At 54.1% G+C, this 16,389-nt stretch overlaps 6 protein-coding genes across 6 annotated transcripts; 3 read left to right on the top strand and 3 right to left on the bottom strand.

The window, feature by feature from the left end:
* Window positions 1-55: 55 nt before the first annotated feature.
* MAM_03865 (PCI domain-containing protein) lies at window positions 56-1,973 on the top strand (the record flags this gene model as incomplete). The annotated part of the gene is made up of 3 exons (XM_040822664.1): window positions 56-384; window positions 547-847; window positions 1,008-1,973. The coding sequence occupies 3 exons, from the start codon at window positions 56-58 to the stop codon at window positions 1,971-1,973; spliced, it is 1,596 nt and encodes a 531-aa protein (XP_040679170.1).
* A 1,094-nt stretch (window positions 1,974-3,067) lies between these two features.
* Window positions 3,068-5,683, bottom strand: MAM_03864 (Protein synthesis factor, GTP-binding protein; the record flags this gene model as incomplete). Its single annotated transcript, XM_040822663.1, has 3 exons — window positions 3,068-5,298; window positions 5,398-5,437; window positions 5,495-5,683. 3 exons carry the CDS (start codon window positions 5,681-5,683, stop codon window positions 3,068-3,070), a joined length of 2,460 nt encoding a protein of 819 aa, XP_040679169.1.
* A 559-nt stretch (window positions 5,684-6,242) lies between these two features.
* On the top strand, window positions 6,243-6,973 carry MAM_03863 (Golgi apparatus membrane protein TVP15; the record flags this gene model as incomplete). Its single annotated transcript, XM_040822662.1, has 4 exons — window positions 6,243-6,412; window positions 6,558-6,616; window positions 6,671-6,739; window positions 6,801-6,973. The coding sequence occupies 4 exons, from the start codon at window positions 6,243-6,245 to the stop codon at window positions 6,971-6,973; spliced, it is 471 nt and encodes a 156-aa protein (XP_040679168.1).
* Window positions 6,974-7,292: 319 nt separating this feature from the next.
* On the bottom strand, window positions 7,293-7,619 carry MAM_03862 (uncharacterized protein; the record flags this gene model as incomplete). Its single annotated transcript, XM_040822661.1, has 1 exon — window positions 7,293-7,619. The coding sequence occupies one exon, from the start codon at window positions 7,617-7,619 to the stop codon at window positions 7,293-7,295; it is 327 nt and encodes a 108-aa protein (XP_040679167.1).
* A 487-nt stretch (window positions 7,620-8,106) lies between these two features.
* MAM_03861 (DEAD-like helicase) lies at window positions 8,107-10,356 on the bottom strand (the record flags this gene model as incomplete). The annotated part of the gene is made up of 1 exon (XM_040822660.1): window positions 8,107-10,356. The coding sequence occupies one exon, from the start codon at window positions 10,354-10,356 to the stop codon at window positions 8,107-8,109; it is 2,250 nt and encodes a 749-aa protein (XP_040679166.1).
* A 1,666-nt stretch (window positions 10,357-12,022) lies between these two features.
* MAM_03860 (pentatricopeptide repeat protein) lies at window positions 12,023-15,481 on the top strand (the record flags this gene model as incomplete). The annotated part of the gene is made up of 1 exon (XM_040822659.1): window positions 12,023-15,481. One exon carries the CDS (start codon window positions 12,023-12,025, stop codon window positions 15,479-15,481), a length of 3,459 nt encoding a protein of 1,152 aa, XP_040679165.1.
* Between the last annotated feature and the right edge of the window lie 908 nt (window positions 15,482-16,389).

Raw genomic sequence — 16,389 nt, 5'->3', positions numbered from 1 at the left:
TTCGCATCAACGTCAACTGCTCCTCCCGTCGCCCGCAGCAGCCCAGCTGCCCAGCATGTCTCTCGTCGCCCAATTCCTCACTCAAATCAACCGCTATGTACGCCTCCAACAAGGAGACAACCTCGGCGCGTGGCTGCAAGTCGAGCCCAACGCGGCGAAATCCTACCACGACATGGCCGCCGAGTTGCGTGCCAAGTTCAACACGGCCAGCGGTCTAGAAGCCGCCATTGAGACGCATCTGCCCATCGACGACGACGTTCCAGACGGCCAGGGAGCAGTTTGGCCGAGCTTCCAGTCGTTTATGAAAGATTACCTCGCGCTTTGGAGGGATATCAACTATGACGATTTGCTGGGGACGCATGAGTTGCTGACAGCCTTGGTGAAGTGAGCCTTTTTATTTTATTTTATTTTATTTTATTTTTTTGGTCTACGTTTTGCTCTGGCCCCGATAACGCGCGGCAGAAGTCTTGGCGCATCATTTCTTCGTCCTGGCATGGCCTTCAGATCAGAGGCTTCGTTTTGATCTACCTCCTGACAAATGAACAGCTCCTGCGGCACGGCCTTTACCCATCCTACGTTTGGAGCCATGCTTCTGCAGACAAGCATGTCCTTCTCCGTGACCTTGGCGCGCTTCACGCTCCAGCTCAACAGACGGCCTGATCTTACGCGGCGCATCCGCTCCGTCGACGAAGACAGCGGCGGCAAGTCCGTCGCCGAGTCGTCTGCCGAGATTATCCAAAAGATCTTCACGACGTGCTTGACGGACCGGTCCGTCGGAAGGGTGCCAGAGGGGAAAAAGACGGGCGTGTACATGTTTGCCAACCTTGTGCTGAAGCTCCTATTCGCAGTACGTCCGTCACTCCTCCTCGTCGCCGCCACTCTCTCCTCCCTGTCCTCCCCTTCCCTTGCCCTCTTGGCCAGATTGGCCGGCCGACCCGTCAAGAAGAGGCAAAGACAAAGGCCGCCACGGGGTCCGCAACGACAGAGGCCAGCTGACGGGCCGCAAGTGTCGAAGAACAAACCTCGCAAAGATGATATTCGTCAACATATCCACCATCTCGCCCCCTCTGTCCCTCTACCCGGCCTCCCAGCGCGTCACGTTCCTCTACTACCTCGGGCGCTTCAACTTCTCCAACCAGCACTACCGGCGCGCCGCCCTGTGTCTCGAGCAAGCCTACCTCCAGACACCGCCGCAGCTCGTCTCCCACCGCACCAACATCCTGACGTACCTCATCCCCTGCAACATCCTCCTCGGCCGCTTCCCCTCCGACGTGCTCGTGCGACGGCCCGAAGCGGCGACCCTCCAGCCCTTCTTCATCCCTCTGTGCCAGGCCGTTCGCTCCGGAAACTTCATCCAGTTCCAGCACCATCTTTCGACCCACGAAACGTGGCTCTTTGAAAAGGGCCTCCTGCTGGCTCTGACGCACCGCCTGCGGCCTCTGCTGTGGCGCTCGCTGGCGCGCAAGACGTTCATCTTGACCTACGTGCCGCCGACCGATGCCTCTTCCCGGAGGGCGGCCACCCTCGACGTCGCCCACTTGCACTCGGTGGCGGTCTATGTGCAGCGCAGGCTGGAAGGCTGGCTTCCCAACCATCCGAGTGTCCGGGGCAGACCGTCCTCCCAGGCAAACCCACTGTTTATGAGAGCCGTGACGAACAACGTCCAAGACTCGGCGGAGACGACGCTCGCGCCCCCTCCAGGGGGGCCAACCAAGCTCCGTCCAAACGAGGGCCTGGTTTGGGGCAACACAGAAATCACCCTGGAAGACGTGGAGATGGTGGTTGCTGCGCTCGTGCGGCAGGGCCTGATGCACGGATTCGTGGCCCACGGCCAGGCGAGGTTTGCCATTATAGGGGCCAAGGCAAAGGGCCCTGTTGCAGCGGGCTGGCCCGTCGTCTGGCAGGCGATTCAGGAGAGGCGGTACGAGGGGGATTTCGATATCAACGAGGTGCCCGGGTGGGTGAAGGGCTGAGCATTCAAGAGAAGCTATTTGCTACGTGACACGGGCAGTTGAGGTGGTGCTCGATGTATTAAAACTACGGCCGGATTGATGTCGGATAACGATGCCCATTGGTGAGAATCACAGTCAAATACATCACGCAAGTAATCAACGTCACGAAGCAAAAGGGTACGGGAGGCAAAAATGTTATTCGTACATCGGGAAGAGAGGTCCTTCTTCTCTCCCAAACCATGAAGACAGTACAGGAGAGCTTTGGCGACAAGGGCCAGTCTACAGGCAGCAGTCAGCCCACAGAGATGTTGTATGTACGCCAAATTGTGCTCCCGTTGGGCAGTTGAAGAGAATATGCGGCTGGCCATGAGCATGAAGCGCCACAAACGTCAAAGAGCATAGCTCCTGTTAAAGCGAGCAAGCGGCAGCAACGAGAGCGACAACAAGGCCAGGTATTGCGGTGCTGACTTGTTGTCGGCCGGCTTCTGCCTTTCACTGCGGTGGGCTTGGACGCGTCAGGGACAGTTGTCTGAAACGTAGAGGGCGTAGACGATGCGATTGCGGTCGTGCTGTATGCGGAAAGAAGTAGTTTCGTCTTCATGGAAGGTACCAGAGATCATCAGAGCTGGGAAAGCCGATGGTGATGCGGGAGGCGATGCGGGAAGCGCAGACGAAGACTTCGGGAGCTCTTTGTTGTTCCCGCCAGATGCTCAAAGATGGCAATCGTGGCATAGCTGCCCTTGGCAACGCTGACAACACAGAAAGAGGGACCACCAGCACCGACAGCAGCATCCTCGCTGTCAACGCGGCCCAGGCCAGCCCGCGGATCGATCTGGCAGGGCAAGCCAGAACAGCCACCGTCGGGCCATTCAATCCCGAGGCCAAACGGACGATGATGCAGACGCGGTTCCTGTCAAGACCGACCCAGTTGTGCCATTGCTGTCGGTGTTGGCGCCGGCAACGAAAGGAGCCCGATTACCATATAGCTTTTCGGGAGTTTCCCATTGGTACCAGGAGGGTTAAAGGCTTCATGCGGTATGCATGATGCAGAAGTTGAATTATGCTTCATGCAAATGCAAACGTAGAGACGTGCTGCATACACGTCTCAGGGAAGCTCACAACAACTTTTCCCTGTGTCCAACCACCCTTGCAAACGAGTCGAAAGACATGGTCATGGAGTGCCGCCCAGCCGTCTTGCTCCGCAGGCGGTCGTCATAGTCCAGCATTTCCTTGTATGGTACCTTGGCTACAATCTCGACCATCCTGTCCGTCGTCTTCTTGCCCCTCAAAGATGTCATGACCGAGTCGTAAGGATCGGGTGGCGCGTAAATCTTGGACACGTCAATCAAGTCGTCGCCCACGGATTCAGCAGACCTGTCCTTGACTTCAAGGACTTGACCGCCGGCGCCTGCAGCAAGGTCATGCTGCACGATCCCAGCCGTCGCTTCTGGACAAGTAATGTGTGTCAGCATGATGGGCTCCAGCACCCCGATCTGCTGCTTGTCGAAGGCGTCTCGGAGCGCATTTTGCACCGCCGTTCTGGCCACGCTGCTGAAGTGTCCACCTGTAGGCGTCTCGAACGAGCCGTCAACGGTGTCAAGACTGACTTTGACATGGCAGCTGTGGAGTGGTGAAGCCCTGCGAGGACCTCGCGCCAACCCAGCAATGGCTCCGTTGAGAAGCTGATGTCGAGCCTCCTCCACGTCAAATGGCAAGGCACATGACTCCTGGGACTGGGCAACTTCAATCTCATAAATATTGCCGTCTATCCCAATACCGGACTCCAGCAGCGTATTTCGGTTATCTGCGTCAATGGGCTGTAATATCACAGTACAGGCAGCTTTACCCTGTTTGCTGGCGACTGGTCTATCAAAGACCGTGTACATTGGCCTGGTAGGTTGAGTCACGTTTTCCTTGTAATCAACCTCGATTTGACCAAACTCGGCGTCGATCTTATGCTTCTGCCTCATGTTGTAAAGAGACACATCCAGGTGAAGCTTTCCCATTCCCTGGATTGTGAACTGATCCGTCTTTGGGTCTCGGCTCCATCTAAGGCTTGGATCCTCTCTGGACGCATTTTCTAGCACCGTCTGTAGCTCCTGGGCGGCGACGTTGCCGTATGGTTCCACCTGTAGAAATGCTACCGGGGGTGGAATTTCAGGAGGTCGAATCTGCAAACGGCGAAGATGCTCTGGAACTGGTTTGCCGCCCACAGTAGTAACCAACGTATCTCCAGTTCGAGATTTCTTGAGGCCTCGCAGGGCGCCGATTTGCCCGACTGTGAGCTCCTGCACATCCTGTGTTTTGGATGCTGATATCTGAAGGATCCCCATGGGACGCTCCTGGGTGTTGAGGCTGGTATTGAAACTCCCAGCATTACGAGTCAAGGTGCCGTGGTAGACTCGGACGAAGCTGATGACGCCTTCCTTTGGATGACTGACGACCTTGAAGATGGACGCTACAGAGGCAATATTTGCCCCCGCCTTTTTGCCCTTGCTATCCAAAAGACTGTAAAGCCCCTGTGTGCAAGACCCGGCTCGCACTTCTGCATCTGGTCGTTCCGCTGGACTTGGCAAGTAATCGGTAATGGCGTCCATCAAGGGCTCGACACCGATGTGGCGGAAGCTAGAGCCGGCGAAGACCGGAATGACCCGTCCGTCCCCGTTTCGAATGGCACGCCGGATGGCCTGCTTCAGCATTGAATTCGGAATGTCGAGGTTTTCAGCAAGGAACTCGTCCATGATCGCATCGTCGAAATCAGCAAGACCTTCGATTAGACGTTGCCTGGCTAGCTGGATTTCAGCTAATAGTTCCGGATTTGAAGTAGAAAGCTTCTCCTTCAAGTCGTCTGGTCCGTATTGAGTCTTCTCGCGTTCCGACTTCCATCTGTAGCCGATGCCACTGATGATGTCTATCACGCCGACGAACATTTCCTTTTCCCACCACGGGACTTGGCACACGAGAGGCCAGCCCTTTAGCCTGGTACCGATTTCCAACACTGCCTTTTTCAAAGATGCGCCTTCACGGTCCAGCTTGTTGCAATATACAAGGCGAGGGATCCTGAATTCTTGCGCTGAGCCCCAGACCCGTTCTGTGTGGGCTTCGACACCCTTGACCGAATCAATGATGCAGACGGCACCATCAAGAATGGGAAGACATCGATCGACTTCGAACCTAAAATCCTGGTGGCCAGGGGTGTCGATCAAGTTGACCGTCTTGGGATGCGTGCCAGGAGCGCAATTCTCAGCTTTCGGCCAAGTGAAGGTGATGGCGGCTGACTGGATCGTGATACCTCGCTCCCTCTCCAATTCCAGAAAGTCAGTCACAGTGTTTCCAGCATCAACATCTACAGAACAGAGTTAGTTGATGAAGTTTTCTTCATTCGGCGCCGTGAACGGCACCCAGTGTCTGTGTCACGACTTGCCTCCAACTCTCTGCGTGATACCGCTGTAATAGAGCATGCGCTCTGTGGTTGTTGTTTTCCCCTGTCCTTCATAATCAGCCAGTCATTGCCGAGAGAAACTACCCATGGCACAACGTACGGCATCGACATGAGCAATTATACCAATATTGCGGATGTTTTGTACTTGAGCATCTTGCTGTGGTACAACTCGGCCATGGACAGTGCGTCGGCCGAGCGCTATGGACTTGAATGCCACACCATGCTCCAAAGTCTGCGCCAATATCCTGTGGGGAGGAGATGTCCTCCGACACAAGGACAGAATGAGCATGTTGAATTACTGCCGACTGGGTGGTAGTTTGGTCAAATAAGCCCGCTGAGGCGGATTCAAGCGCCCAGCGAGTCTGCCAACGGCTGCAATTAAGATACCGTGGTAGCCATGGAATCAAAGAATCTCGACCGTCAGTTTGCCTCGACGGCCCAGCAGTTCTTGTAATTTCGAGCTGGATTGTCGTCAGAGCGGCAGAATTTCTTGAAGCTCAGGCCTGCCGCCCGCGCCTGCCCCAGCTCAGAGCCGGCAGGCGGTGAGGGACCGAACCACTCGACTCGTCCATCGCGGACCGTCCCACTTTTCCAATCCGGCATCGTGCCGCCCCTCGATCGTGGTTGGATGCTTCGGCTGGTAACTACGTCAACGTCGCTTCAGTCCCAACCCGTCTCTGCAACCACCACACGACCCCCTTTTTGCGACACGCAGCCGATTGCTCCAGCCCTCGCCGCTCGCTGCCTGAATCCATACCGACAGCGCCCCCGCCGCTAGTATCATACTCGTCTCTGGGCTTTGCATCGTCTTGGAGGCTATAGGAACGACCGTATATCCCTTATTCACCATGGAGCTCTCTGACATCTTGTATGTGTCGCATGGCAAGGAGCGCATGGCCCTTTCGATTTCGACAGCCACTGACGTTAGCGTGATTTCGATATGTAGCCGGATCGTGAACTTGGTCGTTGCGGTCATCACCGTTCTAGGTGGTATCGCCCAGATTTTCAACTTCCAGCTGTACGTGCTCGTCATTCAACAAGGCTTCCATTGATTCCGAGGCGGTTTCTGTCAACGCCTGCGATTGCTGGCGCGGGCCCCCTCGGCGGAAGCAATTTCACCAAAGGCTATCTGGGGGTAACGTAGGCTGATGAGATGAGGACAGGCAAGCGATTATCCTAGGGGCTTATATGATCGTTTTCGGTCTCGCTATTGCCCTCCTAGGTAAGTGTCCAGTGACGTCGAGTCGTCTTCGATATCGCAGTTAACAAATTTCAGAGTTCCAGATCCCTCCTCAGGTATCTCGATACGCCAACTTCCTGTTCTCCTTCATCGGAAGAGGCATCTGTAAGTGGGAAAATTGTCGAGACGTGACGGTGACCGAAGTGGATCTGACGCAAATGTTTAGTCTATATCCTCCTTGGTGGTCTCCTCTTCGGCAAAGGGGTCCTCCCCAATATTGCCGGTGGGATTGTCTGCATTTTCGGTGTCGGCTACGTTGCTCTCGAATTCATCCCCTCGATCGAGCCGCCTAGCAACATGCGCGAGGCCGATGCAGGCTGGGGCGCCGAGCAGGTCTAAGCAACCATGCACAGAAGCTGCCCCGGAGCCCTGGAACGGAGCGCTGCTCCTTCTGTTCCCTGGTCCGCCGAAGACGCTCACGACTCTTGTCAGGGATGACCCGGACGGATCGATTTTGAAATAGTTTGACACGAAATCCTCATGGAGTGTGGGGGCATGCGCTTTCAAAAGTTGACGGCAAGGAAAGGAAACAGGTATAGAACTGTATCATTTGTTCATTCACGAAAAAAATGACGTGGAGATACGTCAGGTCAGGTTCATAGGGGGGAAAAACACCAAGTTATGATTAACTCATCCGTGCCCTACCATATCCATTACATCACTGCTTCTTGTTCAAGTTACCGGCATCCTCAACCCCCCCCGCGACACTGTTGATCCCACCCGCAAGACCGCCTCCGAGAGAAGAAACCCCATCGCCTACAGGTCTGAGTGTGTCGCCGCCCACGCTGTTGACCGTGTCTCCCACTCCCTTGGTCGCGGCGCCCGTGACGCCCCCAACTGTTCGCGTGACGCCACCAACCGTGTTGCCAAGCGTGCTGGTCACGAATCCAAGTCCGCCCTTGGCCTGGTCACCAGCCGTATTGGCCTGGTCGGAAACATTGCCGGCTGCATTGTTGACTGCGCTGGTGGCTTGTTGGTCGGCCATGATGCTTTGCTTGGTTATAAACTCGGACGTTGGGATATGGTTTCCTTTCTGGTATAGGCTGACGGATCCGGCCGGTTCTTTTGTTTTGTATTTTGCTTCAACCGGCGGCCCAGGCGGGGCCAACTGAGACAATATCAACATTTATACTCTGCTCAGTAGTGCTCGATTATACGCGTAAACAGGTTTTTTTTCTAGACAGCGTGATAATCCTGACGTCATGCGGGCGGTGGCTTGGCATGCATGATGGCGAAAGCCCCAACGTCCCGCCCGAATGGCAGGTAATTAGTTGATTTACTAGTTGACTAGTTTCCTCGGGGCAGGTGGTTAGAGAGGAATCTCATGTAGATGCTAGATATACTATGAAGAAGCGAAAACGAGAAACAAGACATCATTGTACGCTATTCGCTATGACGATGCCCAAGTCAAAATGATGTGTTTACATGTGAAAGTCGACCTTGCTATGCGCCCCTACTTTAAAAGGCGATCCTTAACCAATGTTGAACTCATCTGCGGTATTACTCATCAATAGCATGCTCTTCTGCCTGATACTATCCCTGGCTGGCTTCTGATCCACAGCCACTGATAATGTGTCGTCGTCCTTACAGGAAACGTGGCGATCCTTGGAGTTGGCCGGGCCCTTCTTCTTGTTGGCTTTGCGATCGATACCCGCGCCTATGCCGCCTGGCGGATCGCGCAGACCGAAGCTTTTCGCGACGTGGCCCAGGTGAAGCTGCGTGATGTCGAAGTGGACTCGTTCTTCACGGATGTGCGTTGCGTACGCTCTGATGTGAGACTTGAAACCGTTGCGTGCAAGCTCCAGACGTTTGGTGTCTTGTAGGAGGCGCTGCTCAAAATGAAGTTGCAGTGCCTCGGCCTTATCATGGTATGATTGCCCGTCTGCGGAGGTGGCCGAGGTTTCGACAGGGAACTCGAGTTTGCCCATCAAGCCCGTTCTGAGGATGTTGTCGTATGATTGCGAAGAGGGAGGAGACGAGGATTTGAGGAGCTCAATGTAGCCTTCTTCGCTTCCGGGAAGGAGAAAGAGCGTGGCGTCGCCGGACCTGCCGGCACGGGCTGTTCTCCCCACGCGGTGGATGTGGTCGGCGAAACTGAATGCTGGATCGTACTCAATGACCAGCTCGACGGAGGGAATATCTAAGCCTCGAGATGAGACGTCGGTGGTGATGAGCAGAGACGGTGACTTGCAGGCGGAGAAGGATTTAAGGGTTGCTGTCCGAATGGGTTGAGATAGTGAGCCATGCATCCTATGCAAAATGACGTTTGGGCTTGCGGGCGATGTGATGTATGCGGCCTTGGAAACTGTCTTCTCAATCAGCTCCTTGTCCGTTGGTGCAGATGCTGGCAAGTCTGTTTCGTTGGGGTTGCGGAGCATTTCGTAATGGAAATCAACAGTGTCGGCGCATGACATGAAGACAACAGCTTTCATGGTCCGTCCACGCCTAGAAAAGACCGATTTGAGATACGACGTAAGCGTGACTAGGCGAAGCTTGGAGGGAACAACAATGTATGTTTGGTGTAGCTGGGCCGGGGCTTTGTGAACAACGTCCTCGTTGATTTTGCCGTCGTCGTCGCTATTTTCGGCGGCCAAAAACGTTGCATCAGCAAGACTCATTTCTCCTAGTTTTTGGACGTTCATCTTCATAGTGGCTGAACACAGTACCGTGACTCGTCTCTCGGGCAGGCTCTCAAGAGATGTTCCCGCCCCTGTGGTTTTGACGATGGATACTTTATTAAGAGCGCTAATCGTCTTCTGCAAATCTTTTTCAAAACCCAGGTCCATGAGCCGGTCACCTTCGTCTAGAATAAGCCAGCGAACAGTACCCATGTCCAGAGCTTTTGTGTTGTCGATGTGATCAGCCAGGCGACCAGGTGTGGCAACCAGAAAGTTGACACCTTTTCGAATCCTTGCCTTTTCGGCCTTTTTAGACTCTCCACCAGTAAGTGCGCTCGATACAAGCCATGGAAATGGTTTTATAAGCTGCTCGAGAACGGCATGTGTTTGCTTCGCAAGCTCGCGGGTAGGTGACACGATGATTGCAAAAATACCGGAGTCTCGGTGGATCTGCTTGCCGTCGCCTTGGCTGCTGAGCATCAGAACTCTATGCAGCATGGGGAGGAGATAAGAAAACGTCTTTCCGGAACCGGTTTCGGCTTGTACGAAGGCGTCACCGCTACTAGACAGCAGATGCGGAATGACCTTTTGTTGAATGGCAGTAGGGCGTTCCAGGTTCATCTTGGCCAAGGCATCGACAAGCCGAGTAGAGAGTGTCAGTGAACCAAAATTGGCAACGCTAGAGAGCGGCGCATTTGTTGGCTGCGGCGCTTTCCATTCTTCTTGATTTGCAGTTTCGGTCGTCTGAGCCGGATTGAAGGAAAAGAGGCGTGATATAACCTGGCGACTGCCTTTGGCCGTGGGGTCTGACTTGTGCTGAGTAGAACCGTCATTTGCGGCGGCATCGTGGCCAGACCGGTCAGGCCGAGAGCCTGGTCTGTAACTTGAATAACTTGCCGACGGGTCGCCATGGACTCTTTGCCGCTTTGTCGATCTAAAGCCGTCGTCGTTTTGCTGTCGGTCTGAGGAGGGACGAGGGTGCCTCAGGTTTGCGCTCCTCTCAGCGCGCTTCCTGTCTCGCCATCGGCCGCCTTTATATTTGACCTGCGTCTTGAGAGGCTCAGAGCCCAGCTCAAAGTTCAAGAGCATACCATCGTCCGCCATAATCGCCAGTTGTCGTTGTTGTTGCTCATGTATTGATGGATGGTGGTGGGGCTATTCATTTTTTTATTTTTTTTGGGAAGCTCTTTTATCGATAACCTGCGTGGGGTCCACTCGCGCCACCAGGGGGTCGAGCAAGTCAACTATGGACTGCTCAAGCGGACGGCCACTTGGATGGCAACAACTCAATGCAAAGCTTGACACATGCAAGAAGGACATGGTCACGGCGGGCACGAGGCTGTGTCTGTTTAAATTCTCGTGGCAACGCTGTCAAAATGGTGCGGACTTGGGTTTTGAAACACGGCTACTGGCATGATGGACTTGGTTATTGTGCCTGGTAGGATCTCATTGTTTCAATGTTGATTCCTGAATGGCCCAATTGGACAGCTGACGGACTGGAGACCAAGACCTGCAGTCGCTCGGGGACTGACGGCGCCACTACGTACAGTGTTGGGACTTTGCCCCGTCTCCGGCCCATCCGAGCGCGCTGGCGGGAGATTTTCGTGCCTGCGAGTGAGTGACTGGTCCGCCCAATCGTGGGGCCTCGGGTGGGTGCGCCCCGACAGGCTGACAGGCGGCAGCTAGGCGTCCCGACTTCTTCCACCGAGATGAGATGGAGTCGGAAGGACTGGCATGCGACGAAGGCCGGTTTCTTCCCGACGATGCACTACTACAATGGCGCTGCACATCATGTGGGTGTTGCAGATTTTTGGCATGGCGAGTCTCGATACCAAGATTTTTGCCCATCGACACCGGACTGCCCTCCCTACAGTGTACGGCGGACTATTCCTCTCTTCTCCTAGCGAATGGTTGGTAAGTAGTCACTACAATCTGGAAGCTTTCGATACAAGGGCTCAAATGGACGATGCCATCAATCGACATCGCACACGTACTCGCCCAAGACGCACAGCGTCCACGTCAGACGGCGACTGGTGGCAGGTGCGGTACCTACCTACTTCAGTACTTAATCTGGAGCACAGCTAGTAGCAAAGTGCCAAGTACTCCGTAGTGAATGACGGCAATGGTTATAGTCATACTATCCCGTTAGTCCGTAGTCTCCGTAGTTTCCGCAGTCTCCGGCGCGTCGATTGCGCTCCATTTCGGCGTCCCTTCCTCCTCCAGTGGTCGCTCCTTCCCAGTTCCCCACATCCCATCACCCCGTCATTGCGTTCCTTTTCGCTGCCTTATTAACTACACGGTACTCCGTACCTCGCACTTGGTCACCCGCGCCCATTTTCCTTTCCCCATCCCCCCTCATTACTCATACCGGGAATTTTTTGCCTGCACCATCAGAGAAATTTTTTGCACCTCGGTTTGCTAGTAGTAGCATTCTATCCCTTCTTTAACCTTATTCACTCCCCAAATTTCTAGCATTCTCCCCTTCACGTGGACCGCGCGTTCGTCTGACGGCTAGATCTGTCATATGAACCTGCAATCGACATATTTTAATTCATCTCCCCGTACGTACTACCACTTCTGCCTGGTGACGCGAATCCCGCCGCACGTCCTGTGGCGTCTAGCATCAATCAACTGCACCGTACACCTGTTGTTCTGGTTTTTCCCTACAGCTTGACAACTTGACCTCCCTCTTCCTCCAAGTTGAGGCAAAGGAAGTCTCTCCTACTGACACAAAACACACACAGTCTTTTCCCCATCAGGTGTAATCTAAATGCCCACCATCTATTCTTCGCTGTATTCGAATTTCATCCGTCAGGGATCTACAGTCGCGAAATCCATCACAACACATGGCTACGCTCAGTCTTTCGTAGCTGCCACTCATCCGCACGTTCTCAACTCGCAGAACCGCCCCGTCTTTGGACGCCGACATACCAGCCGACTCGGTCTCTCCGCCCTTCAGTTTCATTCGACTTTTCACAAGGACAGCGGAGGCGTCTCCGACCACAAAAATGCGCACACTCATTTGCCGTTAGACGCCTACTTTGAGGCCTTGCAGAAACACCAAGTCAATGACGAGCTTGACAAGGAATGGACGCAGTTTGAGTTTCCAAAACAGATCGAATGGAAGCCCAGCGCCGCTACTGTCCTCCAAAGCAAAGATGCGGTCGTCGCCGCCGAGTCAGAGCCTCCTGAGGAGTCAGAAACTCGGTCTTCTATCTCTGCCGAAGATGAGGCTGCCCTTGCGCACATTGACGCTGCTCTTGAGAGAGAGCTTGAAGCGCGGAGACTCTTGGAGGCTGCTGAGAATGCGCCTGCTGTTGAACAGTCTTCTTCAATACCTTTGTCTAGAGTCGGAACACCTGCTGGTTGGAGATCCAAATCTCCCGCTGTTGCTGGCACCTCGTCGCCCGATGTCGACCGTCAGTCGCAGTCCTACGCTGATCATCTATTCAAGCTCTCGCAAGCCGGGCGATATGCCGAGATCCCCGCTGTGTTTGAGGCCATGCTGGCTACCGGCGTGAAGCCAATCGCCAGCGCATATAATGCCCTGCTTGTGGCTGCCATTCATATTCCCAGCAAGAAGATCGAAATTGTATCCAAGGCACTCGATGTTTACGCGGACATGATCCGTCGCCGAATATCTCCCGACGGCGATACATACGATATCCTTGTGGGACTCCTAGCTTCTCGATCTGCCGAAGTGTCCAAGATGAAGGTTGCCTTGGAGGACAAGCGTCAACGATTCGGTGGCATGGACGAGCCTGGCAAGTTCATGCTCGCTTCTCATGAGCTTGAACATGCTATCCTTTGTGAGGATGATAGACTCGATCTTGCCATGAAGCTGTTCGATTCGTCGGTGGATTGCGATACTGCCATGTACTCCTCCGAGACATATCACCAGTTAATCTGTGCCTGTGCTGAATCTGGCCGTGTCTCTGACATGCTTAGACTATTCGAGCACATGGAGTCCACCAAGACGGTGCCGTTTGCTTCCACCTTCCCCACCATGATCAGTGCCTTCGCTGAGCGTGGCGACCTGGTCAGTGCCGTTGAGTGCTACAACGAGTATCGTAGCCTGGCTGTTGCCCAAGACGGCGGCGAAACTACTCTACATGATCGTGTCGACTCTGAGGTATATGCGGCTGTGATCAACGCCTATGTCATCTCGGACAAGATCGAGAGGGCCATGAAATTTTTCGAGAAAATTGTCAAGGAGTACGGCGTTCGTGCGAGAGATATCAAGGATGCGTTGGTCAGCACTGGATTTGTCAAGGGCTTCATCTCTCGAGGGATTTACCAAGAGGCCTTCCATTGGGCTCAGTCTGTCGAAGCCGAGGCGCAGTCCCAGGACATGATTCGCATTGCCACTGTCGCAGCGGACCATGACGACAACGTAACCGCTACTGACGCGTATGCCAATATCGTCGCTGATCCGCAGGCCCTCGTCGCACCTGCAACGGCACTCTTGGCTATGAGTATCCGAGGTGGCGACGTCACTTCCGCTACCAAGTACTGGCATGCGCTCAGTGACCCCGAAGTCAAGGCGACTGTTGACCTCATTGAGCCCACTGTGATGTACGCCGTGGCATTGATTGGTTCCGGACAGGTCGCTGAGGGTCTGGCTCAATCTGAGATGATGTTTGGGAGAATTCGCGCCTCGGAGGTTGAATCGGCCAAGGAAATTGATGAGGGCGTCGATTTCATTCATTGCTACATGGAACGCCGTGGTCTAACCGATCCTCGTGAGGTCGCGTCTCAAACTCACAGTGGCACTCCGTTTGTGTCGACCGCAACACCTGCTGTTGCCAGCTTTGAAGACACTTTCGACCCCTATGCGCACAGCACGGATTTCAAGGGGTCTGCTCTCATTGCTGAGGACCTCGAAGGTGGCCACGGGCGCAAGGGCGTTCAATGGAACGAAGCTTTGGGACGTTTCCGCAACATCCGCCGTGCCGGTCGCCACCCTCGCTATATCACCTACGCCAAGCTGATTTCCGCTGCTGCTCGAGATGGCAAGATGGACCTTTGTCACGAAATTTTCGCCATGGCTCGAACCGACATACCTCTGGTGGCGCAGTACGCTGTTGTTCGATACGGCTGGTTCTCTATTCTCGATGCCATGGTCGCTGCTTGCTTAACCCTGAGGGACCGTGGCCGCGCCGAGCAGTACCACCAGGAGCTCTTGGAAATGGGCGCGGCCCCGTCTGCAAATACTTATGGTCTCTACATTACGACCTTGAAGGACTCCACCAGGACTTTCGACGAGGCTTCTGCAGCTGTCCAAATATTTCACAGGGCCAAGTCTGAGGGTGTTGAGCCCAGCTCTTTCCTTTATAATGCTTTGATTGGCAAGTTGGGCAAGGCTCGCCGTATCGACGATTGCTTGTTCTATTTTGCCGAGATGAGGGCTTCAGGGATCAAGCCCACTTCGGTCACGTATGGAACCATTGTCAACGCTTTATGCCGTGTTAGCGACGAAAAGTTTGCTGAGGAACTGTTCGATGAGATGGAGGCGATGCCCAACTACAAGGCTCGCCCTGCACCATATAATGGCATGATGCAATTCTTTCTTACCACTAAGCGCGACAAGACCAAAGTACTGGCGTACTACGAGCGCATGAAAGCCAAGGGCATATCCCCTACTTCTCACACGTTCAAGCTCCTGATTGATACTCATGCTACTTTGGAACCCGTCGACATGGCCGCCGCTGAGAAGGTCTTGGAGACAATTCGCGCCTCCGGCCAACCGGAACCTGTTCACTACTCGTCACTCATCCACGCCCGCGGATGTGTGCTGCACGATATGGATGGGGCCAAGAAGCTTTTCGACTCTGTCGTTGGCGAGTCATTGGTGCCTGTCAATGCAAGCTTATATCAGGCACTCTTTGAGTCCATGGTTGCCAACCACCAAGTTGCTGATACCGAGCCTCTGCTTGCTCAGATGCGAGAGAAGCAAGTTGAACTGACATCCTACATTGCCAACACTCTGATTCATGGTTGGGCTGCCCAGAAAAACATTGGCAAGGCCCGTGACATCTATGACGCCGTGGTTCGTGAGAAGCGGGAGCCGAGCACTTACGAAGCTATGACGCGGGCTTACTTGGCCGTCGAGCAGCGTGACCAGGCCCAGGCCGTGGTATCAGAGATGCGTACTCGTGGCTATCCTAGCGCTGTGCAGAATAAGGTCTTCGAACTCATTGGTGGTGGCCGGGAGGCATCCGCCATGTAGAGCCTTTTTTTGCTTTGACAGTCGGTGCGGGTTTATCGAGGGCGAAGGATGTCCTTTGTCCAATGGGCCTCTTGTTTTGATACCCTATTGCATTTGCCAAGCAAGAGGTGTTATGGGGTGTCGCAGTTGTTAGTGTGAGGCTCATTTGCCTGTTTTGGAGTGCTTTTTTGGGTTCTTGATTGTGCTTGTTTATACCGGCATGGCGTTTCGGGTTTTACTAAAAGACGGCGGCCTCTGGATAGGCCGGTTGTGCAATGGTATAATGGCATTGGATTCTGTGGGCGGCCACCCACTAATAGACACATCTCCACTCGGCCACGATGAAAAAGCCGTTCGCGAAGCAGCATATGACCCAAGGGTCAATGGCAAATGGAGAGAGGTCATCGTGGCATGCCGAAATGAGGGCGTCTACGATGGAGCCAGGACACGATGCTGCTGCTTGTATTATATAGATTATGTAATATAAAGAATCTAAAAGATCTAATGCCCTGTCCTAGTATACAACTTTGCGTTGCTTGTGTGCTTCCGTGTACATGGGAGACTTAAGTTGGAGGATCACCTCACGACCTCCTTTACGTACTGTATGAAATGGAGGATTGTGGAATCCCACACTGTATAAGATACCCCACTCGACAGTTTTCCACAATGAAACTCAGTCCATACCTTGAATACCTCGCAATATTCCGAGCCAATCCAAGTCTGTCGACTATGCCGCATCCGCACGTCACGATAAAATCCGTGACGTCTCGGTGCTCTCGTCCTCCTTGCGGAAGAAGCTCTGTACGGTTCTAACTCATCACCGGCGGCGTCTACAAGTCGTCAATCCGGCCAGGCTGCCCCGAAGAGTCTCCCCCGCCCCATCGCCAACTATTGCTTCTTGCACAGCCAACTCCTCGCGACTCTCCTTG

Source organism: Metarhizium album (assembly GCF_000804445.1).
Source record: "Metarhizium album ARSEF 1941 chromosome Unknown scaffold_8, whole genome shotgun sequence".
Classification (NCBI taxonomy): domain Eukaryota; kingdom Fungi; phylum Ascomycota; class Sordariomycetes; order Hypocreales; family Clavicipitaceae; genus Metarhizium; species Metarhizium album.
This window is presented reverse-complemented; position numbering and strand designations above follow the sequence as displayed.